At 37.8% G+C, this 15,796-nt stretch overlaps 1 protein-coding gene across 1 annotated transcript in view; it reads left to right on the top strand.

The window, feature by feature from the left end:
- Positions 1 to 15,796, top strand: part of CCDC60 (coiled-coil domain containing 60) — a 65,314-nt gene that overhangs the window by 46,582 nt on the left and 2,936 nt on the right. The window contains exons 5-12 of the mRNA XM_052796736.1: positions 443 to 565; positions 1,497 to 1,601; positions 3,286 to 3,376; positions 5,249 to 5,477; positions 10,202 to 10,292; positions 11,132 to 11,230; positions 11,657 to 11,779; positions 13,180 to 13,311. Of these exons, the coding sequence (XP_052652696.1) occupies positions 443 to 565; positions 1,497 to 1,601; positions 3,286 to 3,376; positions 5,249 to 5,477; positions 10,202 to 10,292; positions 11,132 to 11,230; positions 11,657 to 11,779; positions 13,180 to 13,311 (993 nt within the window). The remainder of the gene's footprint in view (positions 1 to 442; positions 566 to 1,496; positions 1,602 to 3,285; positions 3,377 to 5,248; positions 5,478 to 10,201; positions 10,293 to 11,131; positions 11,231 to 11,656; positions 11,780 to 13,179; positions 13,312 to 15,796) is intronic.

The following is a 15,796-nucleotide window of genomic DNA, read 5'->3' as shown; positions in this document are numbered from 1 at the left end:
ACTCCATTGGTGTGATAGCAACAGAAAAAAAGTGTAACGGAATGTAAGCAGTATCTCAGCATCTTTTCTCAAACAAACCAGTCACACTATTTTGTCTGCCTCAAAATTTGATTTCACATAAATGCTTAATTGCTAATAATAAGTAGTAGTATAAATACGTTAATGCAAATAATACCATATTTATAATTTATGAAGTACTGTAAACATATTAGAAATAAATAATAATTATATATCCTGGTAAACATAAATATCAGATTTGTAATACTAATAAATGCTAATAAATGCAGTAATTAAGAATTTAGAAATACACCTAAGTATTTTTTTTAAATGTAAGGAGGAGAAGAGAGAGTGTGGTGATGTCAACACAATAAACAGTTTTATTGGCTCTGTCTTCATTTCACATACTTCTTTTTTTAACTTCAGTCTTTGTCCTTTCCCACAGTTGCTCTCTAACAGAAGGCAACCACCTGAGGAAGTCAGGGAAGAAGAAAAAAAAGATGACCTTACGGTCTTTCACTCCTGTTTATACCAGTGTCTTGTTTTCAAGCCCCCCTGGAGCAAAAAGGTATATTTGAAGGCAGATTTATGTGCTGCCCTCCTTGGTAGGACATAAGCGAAATTCACAGCAACACAGACCCATAACACGTATACCTAGAGCTGCTGTTCAACTGGTAAACAAGTATCCTGAGAATTCAGGAGTTTATGGTGAAATAGTCTGTCTTAACTAATAGCAACTGTTAAACTCTAAGTGATTGAATCCTAATGAGTTACTGAAAACCTTGTATGTGTGCGTGTACACAAACACACATCGTATGCCTTGCTGATCTTGACTCGTTAAGTTCTAAGTTGTGTAAAATTTGCTTATGTGGTATAGCTTCCAAGATTAGGCTCGTTTTAAGGAAATTATGTCAAATTATGTCAAAATTAAAATTTCATTTGCCTAGTTAAAAAAAAAGTAGGCCTATAAAAGGGAGAGGGAGAAGGTAGTACTTGTACCATGTATGCTTCTATATATTTTATATTAGTCACTAATACACGCTGTTATGTTCCAATTTCATTAATCCAATTGCTCACCAAAAGTGTCTTTACATATTTACATTTGCATGTGGAATAAGCTAAAATGCCAAAGATAATCTTAGTTCAGAAAGAGATGGGTCCAACATTTTAAACTCACACACTGCTTTTTCTTAAATGCAAAACTTAGAAGCTACTGTAGAATCCATACCGTAAAGGGATAAATGCTGGAATCCTCATAGGTATGAAAGCACTGAGCACATCACCAAGATAAGTCCATTGAAAATTTCACACCCAAAAATATGCTTTCAGGATTCATGTATTAACATTACAAACACTTTGAGAGGTGTCGAGAATTCACTGGGACAATGAAAAAAAATCATCTGCTACAGAGATGCTTAGGTGTATCTATTTCAGGTAACATGATGCCAGTTTGTTTCCCTGACACTGCGGTATAACACACTTGTTTCTCCTCTTTGCAGTGAACATCTTTTCCGACAACTGTGCGCCATACACTGGCTTTTGGAAGCTTTGACTCTTGAATCCAACAGTTCGATGCATTCCATATTAACTTGTTGGAATCCAATGTATGTGCATAATGCATGATAGTAAATGGAATGAGGAGTTTGGGAATGTTTGGGATCTTTTGTCCTTTATGTGGTGGTGTTTCTCTTCTTTCAATTAATAACTATTTGAGTGAAATGTTATTAATTCTGTGCCATGCAACATAAACAAATTTTGCATCAGCTTTGGCCCCATGCAGTCAGCAGGGAGTTGTACAGTCAAATCAGTAGCACAGCATGGTTCTCTATTATTGGAAGTTCCAAAACTAGGAGAAAATACTGAGATATCCCAGCCAAATTTAGTTGGGTTTTCTTTTTCTCTTTTGGTTAACAATTATGCAAATTAAATACATGTAGTAATAGATGTATGTATATTCCCATAGCCTTCCCTTGGAGGGTTATCGCAGTGAGCTCAACAGGAATTCCATATACATTATAATTACAGAACAAAGCCAGCTATTAAGTGATACTTAGTAGCTGGTTTTATTCTATCAATTATGTATGACAGTGATGGGTACTTGTAAAAGATGCATTGCTTTTGAAATTTTATACTGTTAAAAGTAAATATTAATTTAAGTTCCCAACATTTTTGGTCAATATAATCATGTTGGCATAACATGCATTTAAATTATTCATGAGTGTTTAGTAAAACAGTAGTGGTTTATGCTCTGATTCGCAGGGCAGAGCTCTTCAAAGCTGTTCTGTTTACTCTGTATATTCTCAGTCAAGACAAACTGTGTCTATGTATAACAGAGGTGGCGGAGTAGCATTATATAGAATTAGCCTGATAAATTGGAGGAGAGAATCAGTCCACCATGTATTGTGGATGGGTTTTTCACCCCTTTACATATGAGGACCAACCAATAGACTGGGAGAAAAGAAACAGTTTGTCAGCAAGTCTCACAGGTACAGGCTGACAGCAGAGTATAAATGCATAAAGCTCTGGATTAATTTCCAGGTTCTAAAGTAGTGCAATCTCTTGTTGTATACTTCCTCCTGCTCCCTGTTGCTGTCTCTAACCACCACTCCTCTCCTTCAATGTCATTTGAACTGATCTTCATACACACATACTTCATTACACAGTAACCATGAAAAATTAGGCTTACCTTTAGATCATATAGTCCCTGTCTGCACAAAAAGAGATTTTTTTTTTCTTTAAATGTGGTTAAGGAAGTAAGCTTAGAACACTAATCCACTTTGTAAAACCTTTGATTAGATAAGGACTGAACGATAAATGAGACTGCCTCAGCAGCAACCTGTTGTTCTATCACAGCTGCAAAGACTGCAGCTTCCACATTTACCTCTGTGAACATTTAAACTTTTGGACAAGTATAGGTCTTCGTTTAGCCAACAGCATAGAAAAATCAAACTTGTATGAACCTGCTGTCATTTCTATCCATGAAATCTTGCTATACTGGAGAAAATTCTGCAGTATTTGTACAGAGGAAGTTGAGAGCTTAATCTGGCCCAGCACGTGCATGATAGTTTGTAGCATGGCTGTGCTTTCTTTAGGTTCTTCTTCACTTGTGACTGTAACTTACTCATGGCTTACACACCTTGCGTTGTCTTTCCCTTTCTTATAATCAAGGATATACATCATAGTAGTGGTCAGCCACTATTTACTCTCCATTTATTGCATTTCTTAAAAGAACTTATAATAAAAGCAAGACTCTCCAAATGGAAAACTAATTAAATTGTTTTCACTTAGGCACCCTGGTGGTTGTAAAAAAACAGTAAAAGAAATTGAAGAGGAAAAGTTAGCAACATACATGTGGGAGCTCTTTATTACAAACACAAAGGTAACTTCATTGTTAATTTCTTTCTTTGGGACTTAATCCAACTTTCGAAGCATTTGTTTTGTTGCTTAATTGAACTCCATGATATCACATTATATGCTATGGTTCTTGTGACTGCAAGAGCTGGTAAGACTGTGTCTAGATTTTGAAGAATAACAATTTGATGCTAGGTAATAGGAAGAGCAATATGTAGCTGACTGAAACTGTGGCTTAGTCTTAGTGATAAGTACTGATGTGGGAAGAATTAAATATTCAGCTAAAACGTAACTAGACTCTTGTTTGCGTTTGCCCCCCCCCCCCCCGCTTTTTATGACCCAGAATCACGTAGCAGTACTTATTCACACAAACAGGTCATTTTCAGTCAAATGGGGATTTCAGATTGGTATCCTGGAGGCCTTATTCTAGTAAATTCTAGTCATGATTTGTTTGGTTGCCTCTTAACACAGAATTTAAAGCTAAATTTGGAAACAAGTGCCAAATGCTGAGGCCTTTAAAGAAAGCAGGATTCACTTGCCACATTCAAAGCAAAGCCAAGGAAAGGAAAAAACAAGCAATTCAGATGAAAGCCTTTTAATAGAAAAATAAAGTTAATACCTGAGAGGAAATTAAATACTATAAAACTATCTATAACACTTGGTAACTGTTTTACTATCGTTCTGAAACCAGAGAAAGACTTTTATTTTTGAAACTGCTGAAGTGACTGGAAGAAAATGAAGGGGGAATGAGTGATGTTTATGAGTATAACTAGAACTCAGTAAAGAACCAGTGGGTTTCTCGCTCCGTAGCACGTCTTACATTGTGATCTTCAACAGTTTGCTTAAACTTTTAGTGCCTTGCTTTGCCCCCCAGAAGGCTAAATTTAAAAAGTTTTGTAAAGTGCTTTTAGAACCCCAGGTGAGGCACTCTTAGAAATATGGGCTGTTGTAACATATGTAGGCTATTTGCTCTTGTTATTTGTCAACACCTGCAGCTTTTACCCATGCGACATAATAATTAAAATGATTCAATAGAAGATAATGATTTCTGTTGGGGAATAAGCATCAAAAGTTGTGAAACTTAAAAGACAAAGATTGTGGTTTTATACAAATATTTTTCCTGCTGTTAGTGAACAGAGAGGAAAAAGTCAGCAAGTCACATAAAAACCAGAGTTGTTTCTAAATAAGAGGCTTTCTGATTTTTCCATACAGTCTTACCAGTTCTCTAAAGTCATGTCCAAATGAATATGAGCAGGAGAAACTAAAGTGCATGTCAGTCTTGATGTTTCTTTTACCATTTGCGTTCCTGAGACTTTTACTTTTTTCCTCCCTGAATTAATGACAATTTCCTTTGTCATTTATGCTAATATTACTTGAACGTTGCTTTTCATATTTGATATGAAACTTCTAGTGAAAATATTGGGTTTCTTCACGGGCACGTGCTTTATAATACATATTGTTCTGATTATCAAACCTGTAGAATTCAGTCTGCTTTCAGACTTAAGTTTTACATTCCTGACACAGGAAATTCATTTGCTAGGTTATTGGGTGTTGGGAGGAGACCTGAACATTCATCAAATCACTGTGACCTATTCTTCCCTGTACAAGAAGGTTGCTCTATTACCAACCCTCTCTGCAGCTGCAGTGTTACTCGTTTACAAATTAGCTTAATCTGTTGGTATTAATGCTATAGCAGAGGAGTATTGAAGAAAGATAACAAAATGAAGGAGCTTGTACCCAAAAAATCACTAGCTTGTTTGAAGTCACTGGAGAAAAATCTGTGAGGTTACAGGCGGATCAGAAAGATCTAATATTAGAATTAGTAACAGAAGTATGATTCTTTCTTGTCAAGTTGCTATAGAAAGCCCTCCTTCCTATTTGTTTTTTCTTCTATGTACAGAAATGCACCTGGAAAGCACGATACAGTCTACTTAGCAGAAAGATAAACAAGACGTCTACTCCAGGTATCTCTCAGCTTAGCAGTCAGTCATCTCCCCGTAGTCAAACCCCTCGTGGCAGCGAAACTTCCACTGTACTTTGCTCTGAAGACAATGTCAAGATTAATATAGCTTCATCTGATGTTATGAGTGAGTCAGCACAAGCTAAAGAACAACAACCTCTTTTCCCCTGTAAGTTACTTTTCTTGACTGCCAATATCAAATGGATTTGCTTTCAGTGTTACTAGGGAGAACCTATGTCAAAGACACTGCTAGATGTACCAGTGTATTTCTCTTCAGGCATATGGAACTTAGTACGAGTCTCTCTGTGCCCTCCCCATTAGCAAATTGATTTAAAGACAATATAATCCCACATGAATATTAAGTAAGAGTTTTAATTAATATTCAGTTACAGCAGTTGTATAATCAGACTGTCATCCACATCTGTAAGGTCCAACAGGCGGTGAAAACAGTGAAACTGTTCTCTGCCATAACCAACTGATCTACTGAATATGTATCTAACTTAGGGGGTTCTGCTTAACTTAGGGGTTTCTTACCCTGTATTCCTCCTACTCATCCATCAGTGATTACTTGCGCTTGATAAATGTGACAGAATAGTTTATCTGTCAGCTCTGCAATGCATTTCAGTACAAAGCTAAGTAATCATAAGTCTTTTCCCTTCCTTCTAAGTAAAGCTGGACCAGAAAACCACATTAGCATTTAGTACTGCTAATTAGCTTTTAATTGATATTTATATTATCATTATTAGGCTGACATCATGCTCTGCTAGACTCTAAATTACCACTCAGTAAGGAGCTCTTGGAGTCATTTGGGATAGTTCTGTGAATGTTCAGTAGCTACCAAAAAGGCAAGAAGAACCCTAAGAATGAAGTGGAAGACAAAGCAGAAAACATGTTGTGCAAAAATACATCTATGTGCTTCTTCAGTTCTGGTCCTTCCAATTCAGACAGGCTAGTATCAGAAGTAGTAAAGTTTGATGGAAAAAACATGGTGAGGTATGTTAGAGCCACAGAATAGCTTCCAGATGAGAACCAATTAAATAGACTAGGGCTCTTCAGGGCAGAAAAGAAATGTCTGAATACAAGGTTATGACAGATCTCTGTAACCTCACGAAGTGCGTGGAAAGAAGTGATTAGAGTGGTTATTCACAAGTTCCCTTGACACCAGATTTATGGCACACCAAATTAAATTACCTGACAGGTAATTTAAAGCAATGGGAAGTGTTTTCATGCAATGCATGATTAAACTTAGGAATTCATTGCTACAGTATATATCTGGAAGTATATTCAAGTCCAAAAACAATTTAACTGAATAGAAGAACAAAACAATTAATTGCTCTTAAATGTAAAGGAATGGACACATTCTCTGGGTCTGAAAGACCTTTAGGTTCAGACTGCCAGAAGCTGGGTGGATATATCAGGAAGCTTGCACTAATACCATATACTACCTACACAGCTGCTGCTGTCCATGGCACGGAGCACAGATGAATGGCCCTTCTATGACATGAATGGGAGTAGTGGAGAATTCAAAGCTACAATTTCAAGCAATTTGTTTACAGATATAGGTGAACAATTGGTTTGTGGGTGAGATGAGATTTGAAAATAATCTTGAGAGCTGTAATAGCTGGGAGCCTCCATTTGCTGTGGGACATAAAGAAATATCTTGCAGTATGTGCGATGTATGGGAAGGATGTTCAGTGTACCCTTTGGAACAATGTCTATCACACGATTGCCTGTGATTTCAGGGGACTGGCCTGAGTTATCAGTCTGGTCCTCTCAAGGATTATGTTCCTAGCTCTAAAAAATATGGGAAGTTAGTTTCTGCAGGTCAGCTCTGTAGCAAAGGTTGGATGATAATGAATTCTGAAGCTGCTGGAATCATGTTTAATCCAGGATTCTGATTATAGGATGCTTCATGGACAAATCAGAAATGGATTACAAGTACAGCTGCTCTGTAGCCTTACACCCCAAATTCACAAAGCTTCATGTAACTCATACAGACATAATTTTGAGAGCACATACAACCCTAACCCACATGTAAGCATATATATATATATTTTAAAAGTGGGAAAGAGATTCTGTACTAGGCAGCTAATCAGTAGATACAGCTGAGTGTGACTCTTAAAGAAAGATTTCTTTTAAGAAAGAATTCATAACTTGATATAAAGCCTTTTGTCCAACTATAATTTAGATGCTGTTGTTTGGGGACTGCTGCTGTAGAATGTCTGCTTATACCAACTTGATTTTTCCATGCTGTTGGCTGAGTGAGAACCTGTAGTAGTCCAAAAGTTTAAATGTTACATCATGTTGACAAGGAAAATGTGGAAGCTGCAGTCCTTGCAGCTGTGGTATAACAACAGGTCACTGCTGAGGTAGTCTCATTTATCATTCAGTTGCCACCTAATCAGTCAAAGGTTTTACAATGCAGATTAGTGTTCTAAGCTTGCTTCCTTCACCACACTTAAAAAAAAAAAAATCTTTCTTTGTGCAGACAGAGAGTATATGATCTAAATGTACTAAATCTAAGCCTAATTTTTTCTGGTTACTATGTAATGAAGAATGTATGTATGCAGATCAGGTCAAATGACATACATTTTCTTCACATGGAGAAGTAAAATGTGAGACCTATATCTGAGACATTAAACACTAACTGGATTTTATCCTCAAAGCTTTCTGGCCATCAGTTTAGCTTTGAATTCTCAGTCAAATACATACTTTTAAAAGAGGAGGTACGATACTTGTGCAAAGGATGTTTGTTATAAAACTTATACCTGAATTTGGGGCTTTTCTTTGGGATTGATCAATGTCTTGTCAATTGATTTACCGTGGTGAGATCCCTGCAAATCAGGTAAATATTAGTACCCCATTTCACAGATGATTAACTAAGACATAGAAATCAAGGTCAGGTGAAATTACTACTTTCTTCTTTGCTGTTTTTCTCTTTTCTAATTAATGCCTGACTAGCTTACAGCTATGGAGGTTAGTATCTCAAAAATATTATGAATATGGACAGGCTTGAGTATTTGTTTTCCCAACCTCTCCAAGATGGAGAATTGGAACAGGTTCTAATGCTACAAAATGGACGGCAGAGAGGTATTGTGCCCTCTGTTTCTGTTGATCAACCAAAAAGAGGAGCTGTATCTTTGTGGTATTAGCCCTGGTTTGCTTCCTGTCATCTCCCTCCAAAATCTGCCAACAGGACTGCTTTCAGGACTGGCTTTAGACAACTCAACTGATCTTGGAGAAAACATCAAATGCAGCCACAGCTTAGTGTAGCCCTCTTCCCCCAAGTCACCATTATCTGCACAGTAGATGGTTTCAGATATCCACCTACTCAATCTGCCCAAATGGTAACCATAAATAGAAAGGACTGGGTTCTTCTAAGAAGGGTTCTGACGCTGCATGCCAAGAACAGATGAGATTTGTATGCAGCCTTAGCTCAGTTTGAGCAGAGGCTCCCTGCCTATATTGATGTCAGGTTCCCAGACCCTGTGGGGGTCGGCCTTTGTATTCAAACTGCTCCTCAGCTCTAGAGCTCTATAAGGTCCAGTGGTGTAGCCAGCATCTTAGAGGCTTACACTCTGAGACTAGTAAGTGTCACAGTGGAGCCATCATTAGAACCAGTCACTGCTAGAACTTAGGAGTTTCTTACTGGGACCTTGGCACTCTTGAAACTCACCTGGCCACAGCTAATAGAGGATCTTCATTATAAGCATGGTTCTTAAAATTTTAGCCCATTAGCTGGTGCCCAGCAACTTGTTCCATGCGTGTCTTACATTTATACATTCACAGTATAATATTCAAATCTGTACTTTTAACAAGTAGAAATAGTTTGTGCTGCTATTTAACACAGTCAACATTCAGCAGTCACTTTTTATTAGACTATATGTGGTGCTTCACAAAAATGTAGGAAAAGAACCTTTTGAATTTGGGGATTACAACTTCAAGGTGTTGAGTGCTCAGTAAAATGTCACTTATTACCATGTAGGACATACTGAGTGCCTCAGATGATGACTTAGAATTTGACAGCTAACACTGGGATTTTTAATAACAAGTGTGACAGTTGTTTTACTGCATGAGTGAGTGGAAGGAATAATGCAGACAAGATGGCCGTCTCAGTGTCTCTCCAGGGGTTTGGCATCAAAGCAGGAATGAAACAGCAGTGGGAAGGAAAACAAAGATGTCAATTTGAAGGAAAACAGTGAGTTAAATTGGCTTTCCAGGTATTCAAGGGAGAGGAGAATATAAGCATTCACGTTACAGTGGAATGCAGAAAGAGTAAAGAGTGTTATTAGTGAGAGAGATGTGCTCAAAGATGGATAATTTGGAAATTATAGCCAATGAAGGGCTACTTGAGGACGTGTCTTAAGTTTTAGTGGATGCTGATAAGGAGACACAGAGAGGTAATTAGATACCTGTTGATGTTAAATGTATTAAATTCCATATGACGTTTAAAAGAACAATGGCAAAATTCATAAGACTTGACAGTTATGCCAGTAGAATGCTAACAGCACAGTACGGAACAGAAAATAGACTTTCTGCATAGTTTGTTCAAATCTACCTGTTTTTTCTAATACACTATTTTTATAAGCATCAAATGTAAAAAATATTTAGTACCTTCTACTTGATGGGTTGGGGGTTTTTTTCATAGCTGAAAGAACAAAGCTTATGTTTTCAAAAGTGATTAATGAATTGGGTGCATTCGTATTTGGGTACCTATCTTGAAACCTCTTTAAAAAGCTGTGGTTTTTTGAAGAAACTTAAATTTTTAGAAATACTAAATAGCAGGTTTCTTTAGGATGTCTCATTCAGGCCAGCATATATGGCATCCTCTCTGCAAGGAACAGAGGAATGTACTATTGAGTTGGCATGTTTCTACAGAACTTTTTTTATCAGCCCTACAGAAAGTCATCCAAATAACACATGAAGAGGTGTCAAAAGATGTCCATAAACAAGAAGATATGGTTAAGAAGATTGGACTGCAGCGGTATGTTACCTGATGGGTTTCTGAATGACTAGGAGAAGCAACTCATCAGGACAGAGCTTATGCTTTTTTTCTTTCCTGCTCTTTGGTGCTCTCTTCGTGCTCACTCCCTCGCTCTCTTCGCACTCTTTCTCCTTCCCTCTCGCTCTTTCTCCTTCCCTCTCGCTCTTTCTCCTTCCCTCTCGCTCTTTCTCCTTCCCTCTCGCTCTTTCTCCTTCCCTCTCGCTCTTTCTCCTTCCCTCTCGCTCTTTCTCCTTCCCTCTCGCTCTTTCTCCTTCCCTCTCGCTCTTTCTCCTTCCCTCTCGCTCTTTCTCCTTCCCTCCTTCCCTTCCCCCAAACAACTGAATTCAGCATTCAGTGAATTCAGATGACATTTACATTTTTTGGCTGGGTGGCAGAATAGCCCATTTTACTGCTGTGCAAGCGATGTGTATTTTATGGAGAATACCCATGAATCTTGCCTTTGCAAACAGAAGAGATCTTATGCTCCAGCAGCTTTGTAGAAAAAGCGATGGTCTATCCTATTCCAGTAGAATTGTTTCTGTTTCTACCATTGCATTTTTCAGTAGTATCTCTATAACATTTCCAGCTAAGCTTACATTAGATGTGTTCCGTCATTACTCAGTTCTGTAGTGGTTTCCACAGCTATAAGATCAACATGACAAATGATTCTTACAACTAGACTTTGCTGAGACATTTTTTCCCTTGAGTTGAGGTCAAGAGAAATAAATTTATACCAGTGAGTCTGTAATATTAAGAACGTTTTATCAGCACCTGTAGAATATTTCACATTCTGGAGAAGGCATACTGTACACTATTTAAAACCTTGTTGTGTCTTACAGTTTGTTGCCAGTGGCTCAGAAGAACTACAGAGTAAACATGCCGTTCATTAAGGACCAAGAGAGTATAATACCAAGGAAACAGAGGCCCAGAAGGCAGGGGTAAGGGTACAAATCTGATTTTGAAGCACGCTATATGCTGTATAAACTCAGCTCTATGTGTGAAAAGCATTTGGCGTGTAAACGTCAGAGAACATTTTATTACATGAGACCAGAGCAGGCCAGTGAAACCTTGCAGCACATTTAGTACATTTCAATGCAATGCGAAGGCACTTTCCTGGAAGGATGCGACTGGAAAAACAGTAAAAATACAAACTTAATATCATTTACAATTTTTTTAATTAATCAAATTCTTTCATCAATTTGATTAATTGAAAAAAAAAAAACCTGTAAATGCTATTAAATTTGGATTTTTACTGAGAATAAGGAAATCTCAAAATTTATGTGGGCTCACATCACTGTATATTCTGAGCAACACAGGTCCTTACCACAAGATGTTAATTCCAGTTTTCTGTGTTTTAGTTGCAGCTGCCATATCAGCTCTTTCATTAAAAGCAAATCTAACTTGTGTGCCGATATGAGGCAAAAGTTCACAGCAGTACGTGAAGAAGCAGCTTGTGGTTTACATAATACCCTAGTGAGCCTTGAGAGGTAGGAAGAGACTGTTTTCTGTATACTCTTAAAACACTACACACCTTGCTTCTGACCAGATTTAGGACTTGTTTTCAGGCCTTTTAAAGATGCATTTATATTGATTGACATTAAAATAAGAATATAGGGATGATCATAGAAAGTTTTATGACTGTGTACAAAAAATATTTTACAGGTTAAATATTTAGAGCAGTGTTTTGGGATATTTCTGAATGACTTTTCTGGAAATAGTTTTGCTAAAAACATTGGATATACTTACTTTGGACATCATAGTCCTTTTCACCACAGACAGAATAATAAATTCAGTCCACATACAATCTATATGGCTGTCTTGTGTTTTCAGTTCAGAGATCACTGTATTGTTCTTCAACTTTATTTTGTTTCTTCTCATAGTAACAGTTGCAATGTCCTCTCTCAAGGCCTTTTCCCAGATCAGTGACATTTCTACCTTGTTGACCGGCTGAAGCCTGTCATCCTTTTCCTTTCACCCAGAAACATTCATCTGTGATGTTTGTGCAAATTCTTTTGTCTCACTAAGCATCGGACCCAAGATCCTTCTCAACATTGCTGTTCTGAAGGGTGTTATAGGCACAGTTTTCTTTCCCCCTCTCACTTCCTTCTTCTTTCCATTCTTCTGTTCCATTTTGTACTTAGGTTTTTGGTTTTGTTTTTTTTTTGTCCTCAGAGCTTTCTTTATCTGGAGCAGGGTCCTTGTTTTCTTCCCTGAACAGCTGCTGTGACTGCTTAAGGAACTAATCATTCCAGCATCCTGCAGTATGGAAGGACTAGTTAGATGGAAACTTACTACTTGCAGCTATTTTACCATTCTCCATACAGCCACACAAGCATATTCTGTTTGATCAGCATTTGGAGATGAAACCTCAGTTTGGCAGGATATAGTATAAGTAATTTACTGGAAAGTAAAGCAGATGTTAATTTTTGCTATAACACAGTAGTACTTTTTGTAGGAATGCATACATGAGTCCAATCTCTGTGTCAAAATTCTAGCTCAGGTCACTCTATTCCACATCTCTTCTGTTGTATTTTAAATAATATTTTATCCTAAATCACTGTACAGAATTCTGTTTGTTTTTAAGCAGTGGATACCTGATAGAAAGTGGTGGTTGAATTTCAGTTTAAAAGTTTTGATTCTGAAGTTTGTTTCTTACCTACAGCCTAGACTTGATATAAAACATAAACACTTTTTAATATGTTTGTAGAAATATGAATGTATACAGAAAACTGCAAAAGCAAAAATTGTTATTAGTGTCCACAGACTGAACATACAATGTGTTCTTCACATTGATTGTTTTCTGCCTTCCTTAGTATCCTCCCAGTTAACTATGCAGAAGTATGGTAATGTTTAAAACACAGCTGTAACTTTTAAGGTTTTTTTGTAGGAGGCAGGAAGAGCGATGTTGTCAAAAATACCAGGCTTTGAAACAATTGAAGTATTTCAGAAGAGACATGGAAAGAATAAGACAGCTGGGCATGAGAGCTGAAAGAGAACATGATGAAGGTGGACCAAACTGGTAAGGGGGCACAGAAACCCTCATTTCAAATGAGATGGTCAGGGTCCCAGAGTTCTGTCTTTAGTACAAAAAGCTTTTTTTCTATTCTTTTTTTACCTCCCCAAAGCAAAGTATCACTAGAAACCATTGAATCAGTTGCTGGAAATGCAGGCTTTTCAAACTGGTAGCAACAAAAATACAGATACAATCTCTAGGAGCAGATCTCAGCCTGCTCAGTAAATAGGTTAATTGGAAATGGTAAGAAAGGGGATAACGAAGAGTTCCTTTCCAGTGATATTCGGCAAAAAGCACTCAGTCCTTGCATTCTCACACCCTTCCCAGCATGCGGCTTTATAGGAGACTTCTTCCACCAGGAAGTATGTAAAACACACTGTACCCTGAAGATGAGAGAAGTTATATAAATGTACACGGGTTAGAGTCACAACTTCTTACTGAACTGAATATTCACAGTACTAAAACTGATGGCAAAGGAGACTTTGACTCTAGCTGTTCATCCATGTTAAAAAGAAAAATATTTCACTGCCAATGTTTGAACTGCATATGGCTAATACTGCAACACTTACAACGGCAAGTAGAGTAATGACCTAAATGCTTCCCAGTACAGCAATTCTGCAGATTACTAGTGGTTGATGTTTGAAAGGATATTAGCTGTATCCAGTGATCAGCTTCCAGATACACACTAGAAATAGCCTACCAGAATACCTCAGCAAGCTCACAGCATGTTCCCTACTGCCCTGTCCATGAGAACTCCTCGGACATGGGATTACAGACTATGCATGCTGCATGGAATGGTTTTTTTTTTTCAGCCTGCCCTCTTTTGCTCTCCTTGCTAGTAAGCCTTCTGTCTTTCATAATTTGAGATAATGAAAAGTCCACTTCTAATCTCAGGGTCCAAAATGCAGGTGGCCCAGGACATATCAGGAGCACATCAGTCATGCATTAATGAATAAACCTAGTCTTGACCTATCTAGCAGAACTCTGGTTTTAATTGTCAAACATATATGTTCCAGCTGTCCCCCAAATTTAATATCAGGCATGTAAATAAGCCCTGAAACTGGAGTGGGTGTGGGTTTGCTTTTATACTTATTGTTCCGCTAGAAAAAACCTTAATTTGGGCAAAGCTCCCTGAGTATAAAGGAGACTATACCAATATAGCTTTTTACTTTTCCTCCTATGCAAGAATAGTACTACAAGTCCACTGTTCATTCATATGAAAATCGTGCTTCCATAGTGAGGAGGCTATCTTGCTTTGACTATGCCAGCGTAGTTAGTCGAGTACTGCTTTCTATGCCAGGCCTGTTCTGCAAAGTGCTGTCCATGAGGGGTATGAAGAGTGAGATCTCTGACAAGGCTGGTCAACCCCCTTGTGGAGACACAAGTCATGACAGAGAAATTGCTTTCACCGTACCACTTGTTTAATTTACAATAGTGCTGTTTTTTCCCATACTCTTGCAAACGCTGCCTTGCCAAGAAAGCGGAATCACAGTAGGAACACTTTACTGGTATATGCTGTCAGCCTAGTTGTCTTATCTCTCTCAAGGTGCGAAAAAACAAAAATAATATAAAATATGAACAGTGCAATGTAAGAGTACGCTAAACATAGTTTCCTTTCTCAAATAAAATAACTTAATGCATGGATGGGTTTTAAAAGGCTTGTGTGTGACATGATTACGGTAACCTGGGTAATCTAGCCAGTGCTAATAAGGAGTTGGCTATATAGCCATACCCGTACCAGCAGTGTACTACTGAGTGTAGAACTGGCCCTAGTGAAGGCAAGAACCTACATGTTTCCTTTTTCACTGGTTTAAGGAGGAAATTCCTCACCCCTCTCCTGCTGTCCCAGTAACATGTCCTAAACCAGAGGGAGGCAGCACTTCCTGCTGATGTGTTGCCAAATCCTCAGCCCTTTGCAATGAAAGCCACAGCACACCCCAGTCATTCACAGTCTAGAAAGGTTTGGAACATCAGTCTCCAGGACTGTCATAGCAGCACTGCAGAATTTATACAGAACATTAAAAAAAAAGGCAGGCTTTTCACAAGAGTTTTATTTTTATTGTAATGTGTAATTCTCCTTCTGAATCTCTATATTCAGAGTGAGATGGTAAAGACTGCATGTTACAGTGCACTTACATCAGTGAGATTTATGTCAGCACACAGAGAGAGGAAAATGATGATAGCACAGGGAAAAGGGATAGTAAAGAGAATCAGTGTGTCAGATCAGGCACTGACTGCACTGGAAAATCCGTAGAGGCTAAACAAAATAAATACAGAAAAGATGAAGAGGACAAATCTGTAGTAAAAAGGAAATATTTGCTAGGATTTTATTATTTCCTCTCATGCCCATGTCTGTCATCCAAAATTTAAATGAACAATGAAGAAGCATCTATTTCAATGCTCTGCAAAGGGAATTGGTGCACAAGTCCAATAAAGTAAAGCTCTTTCGCATTATTCACTCGGAATTACACCGGGTAATGCATTCCCCAAA

Source organism: Harpia harpyja, chromosome 9 (genome assembly GCF_026419915.1).
Source record: "Harpia harpyja isolate bHarHar1 chromosome 9, bHarHar1 primary haplotype, whole genome shotgun sequence".
NCBI classification, from domain to species: domain Eukaryota; kingdom Metazoa; phylum Chordata; class Aves; order Accipitriformes; family Accipitridae; genus Harpia; species Harpia harpyja.
Note: the sequence above shows the minus strand (reverse complement) of the source record. Positions and strands in the feature narration are given on the sequence as shown.